General features: G+C 41.7%; 1 protein-coding gene across 2 annotated transcripts in view; it reads left to right on the top strand.

Moving 5' to 3' along the window:
* The first annotated feature begins 9,596 nt into the window (after positions 1-9,596).
* Positions 9,597-13,952, top strand: part of ca16b (carbonic anhydrase XVI b) — a 158,675-nt gene continuing 154,319 nt past the window's right edge. For both annotated transcript variants that reach the window (XM_072452422.1, XM_072452421.1), the window contains exon 1: positions 9,597-9,755. In XM_072452422.1, the coding sequence (XP_072308523.1) occupies positions 9,671-9,755 (85 nt within the window). In that variant the 5' untranslated portion in view covers positions 9,597-9,670. The remainder of the gene's footprint in view (positions 9,756-13,952) is intronic.

The raw sequence follows: 13,952 nt of genomic DNA, 5'->3' as shown, positions 1-13,952 counted from the left end.
CTTCTCCTAATGGTAACGGCGCTATTTCACCCTGGAGAGACTCAAATGAAGATGATATGTGTTGGAAGATAATGAAAGAAATATAACTAAGAATGATAGAAATATATATTGATAAATACAATATACTAGATTTGGCGCTTCGACCCTGGCAGGGACCGATGAGCCCCGGAGACACTGGTGATGGTGGACATAAAAACCTGAACGAAATTAGACAAATATGGAGCTGAGGTGCAAAGCTAGCGCCAAATAACACAAAAAATGGTATGAAATTGTATGATTTTCTAAGCAGATGATTTGCCAATGCATAGAATTGTTGGGAAGTAACTAAATACATACACTGAAAATACATACATTATTTGGTGGTATTCAGAATAGAGTTAATTCCCTAATATCAAAAGAATACATGATGGTATTTCAGGCTTCAAATATCTTCAAACGGCTTCAAATCTAAAACACATGATTTTTGTATTTAATTAGTGATAAATAAATGCAGAACAAACATTCATCTGTTCTACCCCCATGTTGCATTTTTACAGTACAATATGATTCAACTGAATGTACCATACCATGAAATATGTAACTAAATACATTTTCAAAACATTATTCCAACATGGACGCACAGAAACTACAGGTATTTGACCAACAGCTGCTACAACTACAGCTACAGCTAATGTGTCTCTCTCTGAACTAAATTCAAAAAAGTAGCCAACACAGACACAGTCGTCTTCCTATCAATTACATCACCACTTTGTAATGTCACTTTAGCGCTCCTCTTTTGGGCGTATTCACCATTTATTAACCTAGTAGTCGAGAATCTGTCTTGGAGATGACACTTGTGTTTTGTTTCTGCGTCTATTTCGATTTCAAAGGCGTCTTTTCAAAGCGGACCTAAATGAAGACAGTTACAGGGAAGACAAGGTTCTGAACCGTCTTTGGAGTCGCATGACAGTCAGCGCCAACACTTGTTCAAACGTGGCGCTCGGCCCACGTAGGAACACGACAAAGGGGCTGGAGGAACCGACACAAGATAAAAGTATTTGGTAGAGAAGAGTCGAATGGTAAAAATAGCTTATTCGGATTGAATAATGTAGAAGATTGAGAATTGGATAAATTATATATGGTCATAGCCTGAATTGCATTCCATAATTAATGCCCACAGTTCTACATTATGTACCAACTGTCAACATGTGAAGCGTGTTTGAAAAAATGATACAAGCTGAGATAAGCCAACCACTTAAGGGCGGAGATAAAGACGAGGGCCATTGTCACTGCAACACTTTTCTTTTGGGGGATTTTTTTGAAACCAAAGTGCAATTGAACTGTCATGGAAAGTGTCAGGATGCCTCTGGGGTCCCAAAGCCAAAAGGTAAAAGGAGGGTTATAATGCCAAATGTCACCGCAGACTTGACAAATGCGCTGCGAAACAAATCAAAATTGCATAGAAATGATGGATACTTTGCTTAGAGCTTCAAGGTATGGAGGGAAATGTTATTTGTACTTTTATTAGAGTTGTCTCCTCTAGGCCGGCTGTGTGAGCTGGGTCACTAAAGGTAAGGTTCAGAGAGACACAATAAAAACCTACAGCATGTGAAAAAAGGTGACTCAGCAGCACCTTTACTTCTCAAATTTCACAAGCACATCAAGATCATGTGACAGAAATCATTCTGATAGAAATAAATATAAAGTTTTACTGCTCAGTTCAGCACCAGATAAAAGTTGCATCTAACATTGTACAATTGAAATAAATATCACGTAAAAAACACTACAAAAACCTTAGTGTTTTTCTTTCTGGTGTAGGTCTGGTCGTTATGGAGATGTAAATGTTTGTCCGGGAGTGTTCCACGATATGGCAATAAACGTATTTAAAGCTTTAAGATGATGGCGTTATAGGTCATCTCTGCGGAGAGGCAAATCCCACAAAGCAAACGTAAAGATCTGAATACGATCCACCTAAACACACTACACTGTAAAATGAATCAAAAACACAAAGAGTTCAGTAACATAAACCTCATCACGCTATTCACACAGGAGCAACTGTGTCAAATACATGTTTAAATGTATGTCAGACATGAATGTGAGGGAAATGGTACAATTTTGTTCAAATATCTTTAAATAAATATGGAAATGACATGTGCATTTACTTTTTTAATTACAGCTCACTTGAATAAACATCTTCAGGTGGATTTAACCTAACCATGGATATAAGTCTCTGACCTGCGTAACTTAAACTCTCTTCCTCACTTCAAAATCTCCCCCTCCAGACAACACCAGACAACTCACTCACCCTCACACCGTCACAAACTATTGCATTGTGTGCTTTATGACAAAAAAGCTTTGACTGTTTTTTAAACCTGCCCTATAAAGTGTCCTTGGATGATTTGAAAGGCGCTTACAAATAAAATGTATTATTCTCTGCTTTTGTAGGAACCACAGCTAAAACTTACACAGTCTTGGCTGAAGCGCTGAACATTAACTTCACAAAAAACACCGTATAACGATTGAGAGAGCACGAATACGTCTTGAATACGTCTCTGACATTAACCAGGCCTTGGACGCGCACCCACCAAATGACTGCTTCTGCACCACAATGACGCTCGTTATCAGCACGATGGGAGCAAAACTACTACCGTTTCTCTGACAACCCCAACCCTCTGCACAGAAGGACTACGAGAACACCGCCTCCCACATTGGTCAACAGAAACAACAAAGAGGCCACGAGGAACGCATCAAAGGCCAAGCAGCAACACAGAGAATACTTTGTCCGTGGATCAGCAGCAAACAGCGCTCTACTACCTCAGAGTATGTGCATGTGTTGGTAGAAAGTAGCTACATGCTGCAGTATTCTTTGTTAATCTGCACAATAATCCTAACATTGGGGACGAGCGGGCACTACTTTGACACCCTAAGTTTAATCAAATTCAAACTTGCATCCCCAAAAGTGTCGCAGGACCAATACGTCTGAACTAAAGGTTTTAATATTAATGTTTTGATTTAAAAGTGCTTTGCAAAATATATATTTGGCACTCAAAACTCAAATTATAACAGGAATTCGTAAAATGGAAATACATTTACATTTGAACTGCAAAATTGACCGTTTTGACAGATTTGACTCGACTTTTTGTTGGACTAGACGTGCCGTAGTTTTATTTTATTTATTTGTTATGTGCTACTTGTAATATTTGACTTTGTTTTGTGCTCTCTGGTCCTGTTAGATGTTCTGTGGAGGGTCCGCTTCCACCAGGCCACGTCACAGGTCAGATCTGGGCTGAGACGAACCTCCCCTCATGTAAGAACGTGAGGTATTTTTAAAGAATAAAAACTCCTGTAATGAAATAAATGCAATGCAATTCTGTTGAACATTTCAGCCAAAGCAATGACATCTCCATATGGACAAGCAAGTGACGCACCCTCCACCAGGAAATGTACATGTTTAAAGTTTAAGCTGAAATTATACCCTAACTCTATGTCAAATGGTGTTAAGGTTCTTGATATTGCAATAATTAGCTATCTTTACCGTATTTTCTAGACTATAAGTCGCACAGGAGTATAAGTCGCACCAGCCAAAAAATGCTTAATAGAGAAGAAAAAAACATGTATAAGTAGCACTGGAGTATGAAATGTGGTTGCGAGTGTGAAAATAACAAATAATATCACATATAAGTCGCTCCGGAGTAGAAGTATATAAGTATAAATATAAGTATAAGTCGCACCCCGGCTTAAACTATGAAAAAAGGTGCGATGGAGGAAAACACACAGACACAATCACAAATCAACAAGGCAGATGACAATGAACTGTAATACATTTTTGTGAGGATTTGTGCTTGCTTTGTTCCCGTCTTTTCTCGGAGGTGTGATTTGCTGAGGCAGGAGTGTGAAAGGCCTCTCTATTGATAAGCGTCAGATGATTTTGAGCTAATTGATGAATCGTTTGATCAATAATGTCACTGCACTTTTCCAAGGTGACATCTCCAGATTGCTGAGGCGTCACTTACTTACCTGCTTCCTGGCCAAACATAACGGAGAAAAACAATACTATTCATGTGTTACAGTTAAGAGTGTAAGATTATGGATGCATCTTTTAAAAACAGTTGGATGATGAGAAGTGACAAAAATATGTTAAGGGCCTACAGAAGCAACTTAATGTATCATTTTGTATTGTGAAGTGTTTTATTCTATTTGTTTGTTAGGTAAGTTAGTCTGTATATTTAGTCCATCGTCCTTTCCACAGGTTGTAATGAAGCGCCCTTGTTTAGTATAGTTCATTTGCCATGACCAGACATGTTCTAAAACTTTTGTGCTCAAATTGTTTTTCACCTGGACAACACAACTCCTGCATTGGTCTGAATCCACAAAAGTAAAAATTAAATAAATCAACTTTTTGTGGTCTAAAACGTGTGCTTCCATCTATGGTTAACTCTGCCTCTGCATGTTAAGAGCTCTGTGACATCAAACACCTCTATTACATGGTTCTATTTTGCAAATTAAACACATTTATGCCAAAATTATGCTTTATATTGCAGTTGATGAAGTAACAAGTTATTTATTTTTGAGTCTTTTGTGCATGTTTTTAGTGGTCACACCCAGAGGAAATCCTTTTTCATCATGTAATATTTGAATATCTTAATAGGGAAATTCATGTGTAAAAATTGCCAAAATTGCACATATTGGGACATATTTCTTGCTTCATCTTGTTAGAAGATTTTGGAAAACCTATTGAGTATTTTAATTTTGCCTGTAATTATGGGCCTTAGAAGGCTCATATTCCAGGTCTGACGAAGAAGAGATACGATACTAGAGCTATTGTCATCTGACATAATCCTCCTTCCGGTTGTGTTAGTTAACATAGGGCTGCTGACTGACAGAAAATAAGTTCTACACAGGCTACAACGTTCTTCTCAGGCCGCCCAGGGAATCTGTGCATTGTTGAATTGTTTTAGTGGTGAGACTTTTTCCTCGTTCTCCACTTAGATGAATGGAGTTCACGGCAAAAAGAGGTTAAAGTACTAAGAAGGAAAGGAGTCTTAATATGTGAAAATGCAGATTAAACTCATAAATCGCTCACAAATTTCAGCTAACTCACTCCCCCTTTCTGCTGTTGTGCATATAAAGCTTTATAACATAAATAAAATAGTTGACAAATACGAAGTTGGAGGAAGTACACAAGCTGTTCAGCCGTTTTACTCTGAAACAGAGGTAAGCAGTATATAAAGCTGTATATATTTTAGACCAAAAATGTGTAAATGAAATACTGGGATAATCTTTAGAGATGGGTGACTAAGAGCGATTATGCGCTCTGCGGAGTCCAGATTTAACCTGTTACAGAGTGTTGGGACGAGTGGCGAGGTGATGAAGTGATTACCCATCATGCCTTGAGCTCCTATTTTTGTAAGACTCATCTGTTCCCAATTCAAACTGACTGAAGTCTAAGAAAAGATCCGAGTGTCTGCTGTAACAATTCGCTATAACCTTTGACATTAAAATCAGTGTGCTGCATCTGGTGCGCTGGACTGAAGCAGGGTTTATTTAAGAAGAAAAAACACTTTGCTTTTTGAGACTGGCAGAACATAAATCAAGGAAATGCCGCTCTATTGGCCGAGGTTAATTGTGCTTGATGGTTTGCTGTGGTTTGGAGCATCGTCGTCGCCGGTGGTTTGTGTGGAGTTTACATGGCACTAAAGCCGCCTGGAGGAATAGCATGAGCTTACCCAGGAGGCGGCGGGCACTTTGCAAAGGTGGGATTGTGGAGAGGGAGCAGATGGGCTACATTAAAGGCAGAGGACCCTTGTGACTGTCCTCGATGGCCCTGCAGAGAACTGGATAATTAAATGCGAAATTTAATCAGATTCCTCAAATTAAATGTCCAGCTGGATAGTTCCCGCCAAAACACCGCCGATGTGCATTTACCTAGGGACGGCGGATGCACAATTCTCCAATCACCGCACACTCGCACAGATAATATTGCAGGTGATGATTACTGCTAAAGTATTCCATTCACAGTTCTGCCAGCAGGAGGCAAAGGGACAGCGCTGTGTGGCCACTCTGGGTCATTTTAATAATGGGGCCTGGGAGGAAGCCATGCACAGGGGAGAGAGAAAGATGAGAGGCTTGGAATGGCTGCATCAAGAGTCTGTTATAGCAAATGATATGAAAGCATGATGCAGCCAATGCTTCAGAACAACAACAGGAACAGACAGAGCGCAGCAGAGCAACAGAGCAACATCAAAATCATTTGGGCACGGCGCCTAACCTTATAAAACGTTGTAGGCACATATATAAGCTACCTATCAATATGGAAGTCGACAGGGGCCGTAAATACAGATACAATCAGGCCCGGCGCGCCACCTTCAAAATTGGATTTTCCCTTTTTATTGTAATAGGTGTGTGCATTATTCAGAAGAATGTGTCACCGTGAAGTAATACAACAGGCACTTATCAATAAATTAGATTAGTTTTACAATAGATTATAAAAATATTAAGCAGTGACATCCTCAGAAGTTCTTTTTATAAATGGTCAACATTTGTTTTGGGTCTATATGTGCTGGAGTCACTAAAATTAATCTATAGTATAACTTGTTTTTGTACGCCTGGTAAACCTGCAGAAAATTATAAACAAATTAATCTAGGTATTTGTTGAACAGCTCTGCAGCATATTAGATTAAATGTGAATGTTCACCCTGCAAAGTGTGGTATTGTGAGATTGCACCAGTCTCGGTGAAGCCAGCGTGAGCTTCAATGCGTTTGACGGAGGACTTTGGATGCAAATATTACAAGAAGGCAATTTGTAACAATGATGAATGGGCTGGAATGGAAAGTAAGAAGTGAAGTGAATGAAATGGAAGTTTTGATACATTTGGACAACTTTGCGTTTGTCAGTTTGGCCATGTTATGCCAGACTACAGGATCTGAGGGACGAATGCAGCCTGCAAGACGTTGAAATGTTTTCCATTATTACTCAATTAGCTCTGACTTTTGAAATAGCAGTGCGGGCATTGTAATTGATGTCTTATGACCTATGACCTACCTATGAGGCAACTGTTGTTGTGATTTTGGGCCTTACAAAAATAAATTGATTTGATTTGATGATATGACCTATGACCCATGACCTATGAGGAGTTTGTGACGAAAGTTGTCACCTTAATGAGTGGACCAGGCGACTTTAGTTATTTGACCTGGTCTATGTGGCTCTCAATGAAAAATAATAATAATAAACTGACAATAATTACAGTATATTTCAGATATTGATTGAATGTATTGGATGAAAAGTGATAAGTATTATTTATTATATAAATCTTATAGTTCCTTTTATTATTATGATTATAATGATGATTATATAGCTTGGAGTTCACTGTTACGATCATGTGTACGGGGGGGGGGGCTTAGGTGCACAAAAGGTTTTTTACCTCCTCCTTTTGGCATTGTTTCTTAGTTAAAAGTGTTGAGCGATTGTGTAACAGTCACTAAGTTTGTCCCAATAACAATGACAAAACCATACTTCCATGTGCGAAGTGATCCTGTATGTGATCCTGTGTGTGATCCTGTATGTGATCCTGTGTGTGATCCTGTGTGTGATCTGTGTGTGATCCTGTATGTGATACTGTATGTGATCCTGTGTGTGATCTGTGTGTGATCCTGTATGTGATCCTGTGTGTGATCTGTGTGTGATCCTGTGTGTGATCCTGTATGTGATCCTGTGTGTGATCTGTGTGTGATCCTGTGTGTGATCCTGTATGTGATCCTGTGTGTGATCCTGTATGTGATCCTGTGTGTGATCCTGTGTGTGATCTGTGTGTGATCCTGTATGTGATCCTGTGTGTGAGCCTGTGTGTGATCCTGTATGTGATCCTGTGTGTGATCCTGTGTGTGATCCTGTGTGTGATCCTGTGTGTGATCCTGTATGTGATCCTGTATGTGATCGTGTATGTGATCCTGTGAGCCTGTATGTGCTCCTGTGTGTGATCCTGTATGTGATCCTGTGTGTGATCCTGTATGTGATCCTGTATGTGATCCTGTGTGTGATCCTGTGTGTGATCCTGTATGTGATCCTGTGTGTGATCCTGTGTGTGATCCTGTATGTGATCCTGTGTGTGATCCTGTATGTGATCCTGTGTGTGATCCTGTGTGTGATCCTGTATGTGAGCCTGTGTGTGATCCTGTATGTGATCCTGCGTGTGATCCTGTATGTGATCCTGCGTATGATCCTGTATGTGATCCTGCGTGTGATCCTGTGTGGCCATATCCTGCCCTTGGCCCACTCTCCCATTATTAGCCAATCTTTATGCAACATTTTACGCAGTTGTCACGATCCAAAGAGGACACATGACAGCCTGACATACGCCATCGATTTCCCGTGTCCATCCTCACCCCAGCGACGCACGGGTGAGACAGCAGCAGCAGCAGCAGCAGCAGCAGCAGCAGCAGCAGCAGCCTCTGGGTCCTGCTCAGTCATTTTGCATTCAACAGATCCAAAAGAAGAGCCCTCCCTCTCTCCATCCTTCTCCCTCCCTCTCTCCTGCCCCCCTCTATCCCTCTCTCTCTCCCCCACTCCCTCCCTTCCCTCTCTACTCCCCCCTCCCTTCCCTCCCTCCCTCCTCTCTCTCCCCCCTTCCTCCCCTCTCTCTCTCTCCCTCTCTCCCCCCTTCCTCCCCTCTCTCTCTCTCCCTCCCTTCCTCCCCTCTCTCCCCCCTTCCTCCCCTCTCTCTCTCTCCCTCTCTCCCCCCTTCCTCCCCTCTCTCTCTCTCCCTCCCTTCCTCCCCTCTCTCCCCCCTTCCTCCCCTCTCTCTCTCTCCCTCTCTCCCCCCTTCCTCCCCTCTCTCTCTCTCCCTCCCTCCCTCCCCTCTCTCCCCCCTTCCTCCCCTCTCTCTCTCTCCCTTTCTCTCCCTCCCTTCCTCCCCTCTCTCTCCCTCTCTCGCAGTCAGCTCGTCCAGCCTCCACCATGGTCTCTCCACACACCCCGCGCACGCCTGACCGCCGCTAGACTCCACTTCCTGGATGGAGGAACGGAACGGGACGTGTCCTCTCCAAAGCGCCAGCCCTCCAGTTTTTCCCCCTCGTGCGCATTTCTTCTTCTTCTCCTCCTCCTTCTCCGTCTTCGCCTCCTCCTCCTCGGATAATCACTTCATAATGAGCACGTGCAGTCAATACTGTTCGACCACTTTGCGCGTAGTTAACGGCGGAGGATTGATCGCCGATTGACCCCCATCGCGTGCACTTCGGGAATGTCGCTCCCCGGAAGCCCTCTACAGGCACGGCGGAGTCCAGCAGATTGTCCACAGTTCCTCTCGCACAGTCGCGGCAGTGTGCGTCGCGTTTTACTGCTCCAAGCGAACAGCAGCGGCCGCGGCGGCTCCAGCAGCAGCAGCAGCAGCAGCAGCAGCAGCAGCAGCAGCAGCAGCAGCAGCAGCAGAAGCAGCAGCCCGTGTTTGGACTGGAGGCGAATATATTAGGACGATTATAACGCACAGAGCGTAGCCGAGGCGCGCACACCCGGGGACTACTTTTGATGCGCGTGATCCGTCCGTGGCCTCGCGGCGTCAACTTCGACTCGGAGGAGATCCACTCGCGCGCGTGCGGTAGCTGAGAAAAAGAAAGAAAGAAGAAGAAGAAGAAGAGACTCGGAAACTTTTGTCACCCGCCGCCTGCTCTTCTTGTTGCTCTCCATGAGTAGTTTAACATGCGGAGAATACGGGATCCGAGTTACTGGTGGATTGTATCCCTAATGATTTTAACCTTGCCGAAACACAAAGACTGTCATCCCGGTAAGTACTTCCAGCCCCGGCGCGGCGCTTTTGATCGATCCCGTCCAGCGGCGGCAGGAGGAGCACCGTCTCTACCCGGTGCACGCTTCTCTCTTGTCCGCTCTTCGTGTTTTTTCTATATAATCAAGGGCAAAAGCCGACGTGGGATGGTGGACATTTTCACAGCCCGTTTTTGCTTGGCTTGTAGCCCGGTCCCGGTCCCGGTTCCTTCCGCGACACACACACATACACACACACACGCGCGCGCGCGCTCAAACCGGGAAAGAGCCGAGTGGAGCCTTCCCGTCGTTTCCTCCCGTGATTTGTGCTCGTTATTGATTAGTAGTGCGGAGCTAATGTCCCGTTACTTCCTGCTGCCGCCGCCGTCGGTTCTGGTTGTCCAGCCCGGGCACGGACAGCTGCAGGACACATTTGCTTATTGAAACATACACATTCCCACAGGCTCTTGAACGTTTTTGTTTGTATTGATTGATTGATTTTGTTATTTATTTTTTGGTGTCTATGGGTATTAGTACGTGCCACATCTCTTAATAATAAAGTGGCTTCGTATTTTTTTTAATTTTTATTTATTTTTAATTTTATTTTTTAAGCCCATTTTACGCGTGTTTAAGTGTGTTTAGTTTCGGATCACGATGACTCCCGTGGACGTCAAGTGCAAGGCAAACCAGCATGAAGGCGACACTTTGTGCTGCATGTCATTTATATTAAAGGGCCCAGTGACAGTCCACAACAAAATGCCACCTTCAGCTTTCCTTTTTCTGTTTGCAACTTTGGAAATGTCAAGTGAGTTATCAGTGGAGAGGACTTGTAACCGTAGTGTTAAAAATCTGAATACTCTGCTGCTGACTGGCCCTTTCACCTGGCATATAATCCAATAAAGCAGTGCATAATGTTCATAATGTACTGCAAAAGTATGGGAAAGTATCGCATGCACCGTTGGCTGACACATTGATACTGCAAAACAAACTACACTGAAACAACACCACTGGTTCTCCATTCGTCTAAATTAGCTTAGGTTTTGTCTCTGTTAAGTTTTTATTTTGAGTCTTGACTAATATAACGGAAACCATTGTGTCAAAAATGATATGCATTACTTTCCAGTGCAGTTCTATATCCCAGGCTTTTAAATCTGTACTTCTAAAGGCAAAATGTGTGATTGTATTGGAGCGTGTCATGGCTTCAGGGTGCATTTTAAACTTGGTTGAGAGGAGACAGTTGAGGGAGGATTGTGGAGAAGGTTGCGTCTGTGTAGGTGTAGCTTAGACATAACGAATGACTTATTTATATTTAGTTAATTTGAAATAAGCCTGTTTTCACGTTGCTAACTATGGCGTTGGAAACGGACTAATTATGGCTGTCATTCTTGTATATGTCTTGATAAGTGGCATGGCTCAAAGCACTCCTCTGATCTCACCTCTTTTGTCTATAGCACAGTCTATACACTCTAATCTGTACAAGGTGAATCTCAGAGAACTGAAGGTGAGTGTGCAGCGGGGTCAACCTTGGCCGACCCCCTCCCCAAGGCAAACGTCCTTTTTATAAATAATAAAGGTTAGGTAAACAGCGGGCTCATGTTTTATTGCATGACAGTGAGTCGGGCTTTGTGTTTAAGGTCTACTTCAGACATATTCGAGCAGTAGCTGAGTAAACGTAAAGGTTCGCTTCTTACATCTAGACTCAGAGGGGTCATTATTCTGCAACAGAAGCTGATTAATATAGAGCAATACTAACATTTAACACTAATCGACAAAATGGTAACCACTGTTTCACAACTACTAAGTGCAATATGTCAATTTCAATACCACATAATAATAATAATAATATTAAATTTAATATTTTTCAGGTGAACCTTATAATATTTCTGACCATTTTATTAGTGTTTAACAAATTATAAACTAATTGCAGTATAATTTTCTTTTTTCTTTTCTTTTTATTTCACAAGAAGTTAATTAATATTGCACCAAAGTAACTACACCCTAAAAATGTGGGGTTATTTTGTTATTGTTGATACCAAATCGCTGGGTTTGGGCTTTTGTGTCACTTTTAGGTTATTTTCATCGAATTGAATTGTTTTCTTAACCCAAATGGGTGGAAGGTGAGTCATTTCAAAGGCACGTACAATACTTTAGTGTATGCCTAGATACTAGGGACGCAATGATACAGTTTTGTCACAATGAAAAGAAAAAGTTCCTTATCTAGTGTGTTCCATGATTTACAGCTCTGAACTATTAACCTGTGGAGGACTTTTTATAATATACTTACTATGGGCTGCTGGGAGAAACACGCTATCACACCTTTCCATTCTGTGCATTTCATGATTTATTTCTTAATATAATGTCTTTTCCTCCTGACTCGCATGAGTTGTCTCCCTCGTCTCCAGCAGTGACAGACAGAAGCTCCTCCTACAATCTCCTGCTCTCAACATGCACAACTCTCTCCCCTTTTCTTTCAGATGACTGAAATTAGGTTATATTATATATTAAATATATGTCTTAACAGACCGTTTTCTGAGTAAAACCTTTTAAGATAATGTCTGAAAAGAACATCACAAAATGAGTCATGGGTGAATTATGAGCACATTCATTTAATGACATAAAACCAAAAGCAATTGTAGAGTCTTTAGAAGTTCCTCTTTTTGTCATTCCTGGGTTTTTCAATGTAAAATAAAAAATAACTGAAAGTTGAAACCCACCTCAGTTAAAATGTAGTATCTGGGGCGATATTTACTTCCTGACGCCGCAGCTTAACCTTTTCTTTTCCAAACCAAAAAATATATGACAACCGTACTGTCAATGATAACACAGCCCACATGGAGCGACACGGGCGTCTCAAGCGGACACGCGTGTTGAATTATGACACCTGACTCGAATGATTTGATATATCAAATAGCACTGCATCCCTACTGGAGGCCTTTGATTTTATCAGTACCTGTGCTTACATATTCATCATGAGCTATAATGACAAAACAATAACTTTCTTCATAGCTTTCAATAAATTCCATGACAAACTGTAGTTTTATCATTCATCTGTGGTGACTCACTCCCCGGTAACTTCCTATCAAACTCTCCCAGGACCCAACAGACAATTTATTAGTACTTTAACCTTTGGTACATCAGTATTTCCACTCAACCCACAAGCCCTACAATGTTGTTGGTTTATTATACCAAGCATAGTCATGGATGAATGGGTCAGGAAGTGAAACATACCAATCCCTACATGCTTGGAAACGGGATGATTTGATGTGCTGACTTAATATGCCAAATGTAAAGTTATTAGTTGATACATTACACTAATGAAGAGTTAAAATGGATGTTATTTTGACCCACACAATTGGTTGAAAATTAAGATACCTCTGTTTTTCAAGAACTAGTCTTTGTGGGGTTTCATTCTCAAATCCACTCTTTACTTTCATGTTTTACCAGCTTGGTCAAGTGAAGAGTTATGGGCAAAAAGACTTGTTCCCAGTGGCAATAATCATCCCCCATCGAGAGGCGTAGTGATGTAACTCACCAGAACAGTTCGACCCCCACTGGCCCCAAATCTCGCTCTCCAAGCTCACTGTTTGTGCTTTTATTTGCTATAGCATTCCCCCTTTCCCGACTCTGACGCCGCATATCGCATACATTTGTCTGATTTCAAACCGACTGGTATAAATAATATGGTGTGGCTGAACTAATCCAATTGAAGCGCTCGTGTCCTGTTGATTTGACCTACATCCTTTTTTATGTAAACGTCCATTAGAGACTGGCCTGAAGCCTTATCAACATGAAAATATGAGATTATACTGAGGCAGTGATTATTTTTATTGCATGCAGGGTTTGAAGTCCTGGCAGATGATAAGATTGTTTTGTGATCCAGACAAATGGTACCGTGCCTCGTTTTATGTTGTGCAGTAATCACGGATATTTGCAGTTTACATGTAGTCACTCACTATTGTGTAGGAGCAGCTCGTGTCACATAATCGGTTCTAGATTTCTGTTTATTTATTATTTATTCAAGGTCATGCAAAAAAACATTTTCTGCCATAAAAAACATGCTGCAGCCTTTCCTAAGCTGAAGTGTCTTGTGCTCCTTCTGAAAAGCCATAAATCAAACTTATTCAATTCTAAATATAATAAATCCTCATGGGGGATACATCGTTCATTTATTTGTATCTATTCCACTACAGTTCATCCATCTCCCAGTGCGTAAATCAAC

The sequence above is a fragment of the Eucyclogobius newberryi genome, unplaced genomic scaffold (genome assembly GCF_026437365.1).
Source record: "Eucyclogobius newberryi isolate DKJ021-1_F unplaced genomic scaffold, fEucNew1.0.hap1 SCAF_19, whole genome shotgun sequence".
Lineage (NCBI taxonomy): Eukaryota > Metazoa > Chordata > Actinopteri > Gobiiformes > Gobiidae > Eucyclogobius > Eucyclogobius newberryi.
The sequence above is the reverse complement of the archived record's forward strand: the minus strand, read 5'-3'. Positions and strand labels throughout refer to the sequence as shown.